The sequence below is a fragment of the Arachis ipaensis genome, chromosome B02 (genome assembly GCF_000816755.2).
Source record: "Arachis ipaensis cultivar K30076 chromosome B02, Araip1.1, whole genome shotgun sequence".
Classification (NCBI taxonomy): Eukaryota; Viridiplantae; Streptophyta; class Magnoliopsida; order Fabales; family Fabaceae; genus Arachis; species Arachis ipaensis.
The window spans coordinates 92,782,972-92,787,776 of NC_029786.2; the positions used below are offsets into that span (position 1 = coordinate 92,782,972).

General features: G+C 32.0%; 1 protein-coding gene across 1 annotated transcript in view; it reads right to left on the reverse strand.

The window, feature by feature from the left end:
• LOC107625738 (chlorophyll a-b binding protein CP29.2, chloroplastic) overlaps nucleotides 1–669 on the reverse strand; it is a gene marked incomplete at its 5' end in the record, with an annotated part of 3,256 nt that extends 2,587 nt beyond the window's left edge. The window contains 1 exon segment of the mRNA XM_016328442.2: nucleotides 101–669. Within this exon segment, the coding sequence (XP_016183928.2) occupies nucleotides 101–604 (504 nt within the window).

Here is a 4,805-nt window from a genome sequence, read left to right on the forward strand (position 1 = left end):
ATAAATAACATTAAAATATTTTTGTATAGTATATTTAACAGAATAGCGAAACCCATGTGTATATATATACATATTCAAAAAGTAAATAGATAATACATACCTTGCCAGCATCCTGCCATGTAATACCGGTGAGCCATTCTACTGTGAGAGCACCAAGAGTGGCCAACATAGCCCACCTTCCATGTATGAGTTCACACTCCCTGAACCTTTGGAGTCCAAAAACCTCACTGTATGGCTGAAATGGCGTTGCCTTCACGTCTGCCACTTCCGTCCTCGTCCCAATCACGTCACCTGCAACGTTCTTCGCTAAGTTCTGATCAAGGGAGTCTAGGTCAAACTGGAGATACTCTGCCGGCTTTCCTAGGCCAAATGGATCGAACCCATAATCACCTACGAGGCTACCATCTAGATACTCTGGTGCCTTTGCACCAGGGTACCAGAGCGGCCTATCTGAAGTGGGTTGTCTAGAACCTTTTTTGGCCGGACTACTTTTCTTAGATCCAAAGCCAAATCGGGCTTGTACTCTACCTGAACTGGCATATGACTCTGGTAAACGTGTTCCAATAAAGGAAGATGCAACCGTTGTCATTGTTATTGAAGACATGGTTATATGCTTATGGGAGCTTATTGTTATGAGAAGTGTTGGACCTGGAATTAGGGACAGAGTGTGTTCTGAAGTGTGAAATGAGGTGTGTCTTCTACACAGAGATTTTGGAGTTGTATTTGATAGTGAAAGTGATCTAGGATAATCTAGAAGCGGAAATGAGTGACTGTTAGATTTTGAAGAATATCCATCTGACGGTGGAGATGAGGTTGAGGCTTATCCGCATGCTTATCTGGTGGTAATATATGGGGGCCACAGTGAGACCTGTTTGCTGCTTTAAGATGGTGATTGTTCCTGTGGTATAACTTGTGGCTTTGGTTGGCTTACTTTTCAGATTTCTAACAAAAAAATCTTATCTTTATTTATCTACAGATATAACTTAGCATTTGAAATTTAATTTTAGAACGGTATATAATACAGCTTTAATATAAAAAAATTATATAAAATCTTATTGGTCTATTATCACATGCAAAAAATATTTGATTTAATTATTTAATATTTCAAAAATTATGTATATTTGTAATTTTGATTAAACGAGAATGAAATTTTTTTACTCAATAAAATTGTTTTAGGATATTTTTTTTAATTGGTTAAAAAATTAGAAATATCATTCTTTTAACTTAATCTAAGATTCTAAACAATATTGCTTAGTAAATGAGTGGTCCGTTGATTTATTTACACAGTTCCAAATTTAAATTTGAGAATTGTAATATTTTTATTTTACATTTCATGTTAAATAAGTAAAAAATATTCTTTTTAATAGATAGGCAACGAGTATCCAAAATTCATGGAAAAATATAAAACATCATATACAAATATTTGATATAGCAGGTCACAGTAACTTTAATTATTTCTCACATAAAAATATATAAATGTTATAAAAATGAGAACTTATTTAAAAATCACTCTACTGAATTAAGTCTGTAAAAAATATTATTAAATAATTTTTTTTCAAATATGTTATTGTAAAAAACACATGTGGTCTTAAAATATAAAAGTAAAATGTGTACCAATAGTACTTATTAAGTTTATTGCTTAGATGGAAAAGCACTTTCGTCACTAATCAAGTTAATTTCATAAAAATCATATTCTACTAATACATCTAAATTAATATTAAATTTTAAATGAAATGATATTAACACAATTTTTCTTTTTAATATATATAAAATTTTCATGTTGGGTAGTGAGTACATTCCAATTTTTACAATTTTTCTTTCAAAAAATAATTTTATATTCTTTTGTATGCCTATTAAGGCACAAACATGTACTGTGCACTATAATTGTCACAATATGGTGAAAAAATTTTAAAGTGTACTCTAAAATCTAAAATGATCAGATATTATTTAAAAAAAAAATAATGAAGATAAACAGCTATAATTGTCATTATAATATTATTAATTTTTTAATGTAAAAATTTTAGTTTTTTTTTATTTTCATAAAAAAATTCATGATTGTCTATTGTTTTCCTAGACTGCATTTAAAATAGAGACTAAAATTGAGAACCACTGAACACTCCTATTATATTTCAAAGCACTTCGCCGCTCAGTCCTGCCTTACACATGGAAGCCAGAAATTATACTTTAAACCTTTTTCATGTATTACCCATGCAATTTTTTTTATCGGTCAGACTTAGTAAATAACAAGCTTTGAATACGTATAACGGAGTTCAGAACCTTATTCAAATAGTTATAGTTTTTTCGAACCTATAAAACCTAATTTAAAGACTACGATTTTTTTTGGGGGTGCGGTAAGATAATTAAAAAAGCGACAATTTATTCTGGCAAGCTTATTTGACCATCCTCTCTTAACTCGTCATGAATTTCAAGTAACTCACAAATTAGCAAAGATATTAGTGTTCATTCTCAACTCCCATATACAATTCCTATTATCCTCGCCTATGATACGATGTAATGCATTACGTATAATTATAGAATTAACTCGTCCACATAAAGCTAATTGACCACCACTTTTATTCCTAAAGTACACAAATAATGTAAGAACAAAAATCAACATGATATTTTCATGTCTCGACCTCATTGTTTGATAGAAAAAATAATACAACTCCTAATTCTTTGTGATCTATCCATTATCTCTTATAAAAGTAATCATATCACATTAACTTAATACAAATCATAAACATAAAATAAATACAAAATAAATTTAACTAATCTCAATCAATTAGTCTAAGATGAACAAAATTACATTTGGATAATCATATGTTCTAGATGTATGTAAAAGACAAGGCTTAATGAGTGTAAAAATTCAAAACAAACACTACAAGAAATACCGTCGGATTTAGCATCGTACATTATTAGCGTCGGCTTTACCGACGAATTCACTGATGATTTTGACATGAAATTTGTTGGGCCAAATAGTTACCGGAAGATTCCAATTTTCAACGGTAAATTCGCCGGTAATACTTGGAGGAAAAATTCGGGAAATAGGCGCAAAGTGTTGCATGAGATTTACCGTTGGAGAAAGCCGCCGGTAAACCCATTTTAGTGAAACGCTGTGTTTGCGAATGAGTTACCGTCCGACAGTAATAAGCCCTAAAATTCAAAGCACGAACCCTTCTCCCTTTTCAATTCGAAACTACTCTCTCTCTCTCTCTCTAACCTCTCTTCTCCCTTTCTCGCTCTCTCTAGCCGTGTCTCCCGCTGACGTCGTTAGCCCCACCGCTGCCGCCGCCGACGATGCCTCCCTCCTCTCCTTGCACCTCCTGTTCTCCGTGACGTCTCCATTGCAACCGCCATTGTGAACCCTAGCATTCGTTGTAGTCGTCGCTCTTCTCATCACCGACGATCACCATTCTTTGCGTCACCAGCTTTGTCATCCGCTACCAGGTCTAGCTTCGTCGTCGTCCGCCAAATCCAGGTTAGTAAGGTTCCCACCAATTTTTATTATCTTAAATCTAATTTGTATATTGTTTTGTTGTTTGTTCTACTATTGTTATGCTATTTCTCTAAAATTATTTTCGTTTAAAAGAAGAATGGAAGTATAAGCCTTTGACCTGTGAGGTAGATGGGTTGATTTCAAGTTAAGATTTTGTGTTGATGAATGATTATAGAGATTAAAAAGAATATGTTGCATTATTTGAATTGTTAGTAATTAGTGATATTTTTATTTTTTGTTCTTTCTTCATCTTAAATTTGTTGATGATTGCAACCTTACATCATGACAAGCAAAGTGCAGTTTTAATTTCATGTTTCTTGAAAAAAATCGTTGAAATTTGAAATGGACCATCCATCCATCCATCCATTTTGAGCTACCCATTTTTCAAGATGTATTAATATAATACTAGCATTATGTATAACATTACAACTAAGTCTAAATTGCTGATGTTTGCAAGGAAAATGTGTTATCTAAAAATGCCTGTTGTGTGTGGCAATGGTATTTAATTATCTAAGTCTAAGGGTAATTTTGGTTGCAGGTAAAAATAGAGTGAAATTCCTATAAAGAAAATGGGCTAAAATTTTTTCATGGATGAGTTTCAGTGTGTAGATTTTAGCTACGAAGTTCATCCATGGAAATTTTCACTATCCAACTGAACATAACTTATCCAGTTCCTTTTAATTTGCAATAATTTTACCATGGTATACTTTTTTTGTTGTTGCATTCATCCATTAAAATAATCATGTGTAGTTTCAAAGCCACGTTCTTATCATTCAGTCCAACAATTTTGATATTTAGTAGAAAAGTTTTGTCTCCCTATTATATGCAATATTATCAATAACTTCATCAATTCAAAACAACCATTTCCATGCTCCTCGCTCTCTTTTACTTGGTTAAAGATTTTACAATGCTCTTCTTTGATTGAAATTTCATTTCCACTTCAAGTGACTAATATAATAATATGAAATCACATATGCAAGCTTTATTATCAATGTTAAAGGAGCTCAATACTTTATTCCATTAGTTGATTTATTGCTGCTATTTGTGAAATTCTTCTGATCAGCTTATACTTGCTATTAGAAAACAGTAATAAGCTTATAATTAGTCTTTCTCTAATTCTTATTATTAATTAGACTTTATATCTCTCTCGTATTTAAAAGGTATTTTAGAAATTGGTACTTTCTCTGTTGATCAGATCTTGAATCTTTTACCTTTTTGGCCTGCTCACCTATGTTCTCATTATTGCAAGGCCTCTTAAGTTTTTCCTATCTGATCAATCTATTTTAGCATGGTTGTTCCACTGACTGAT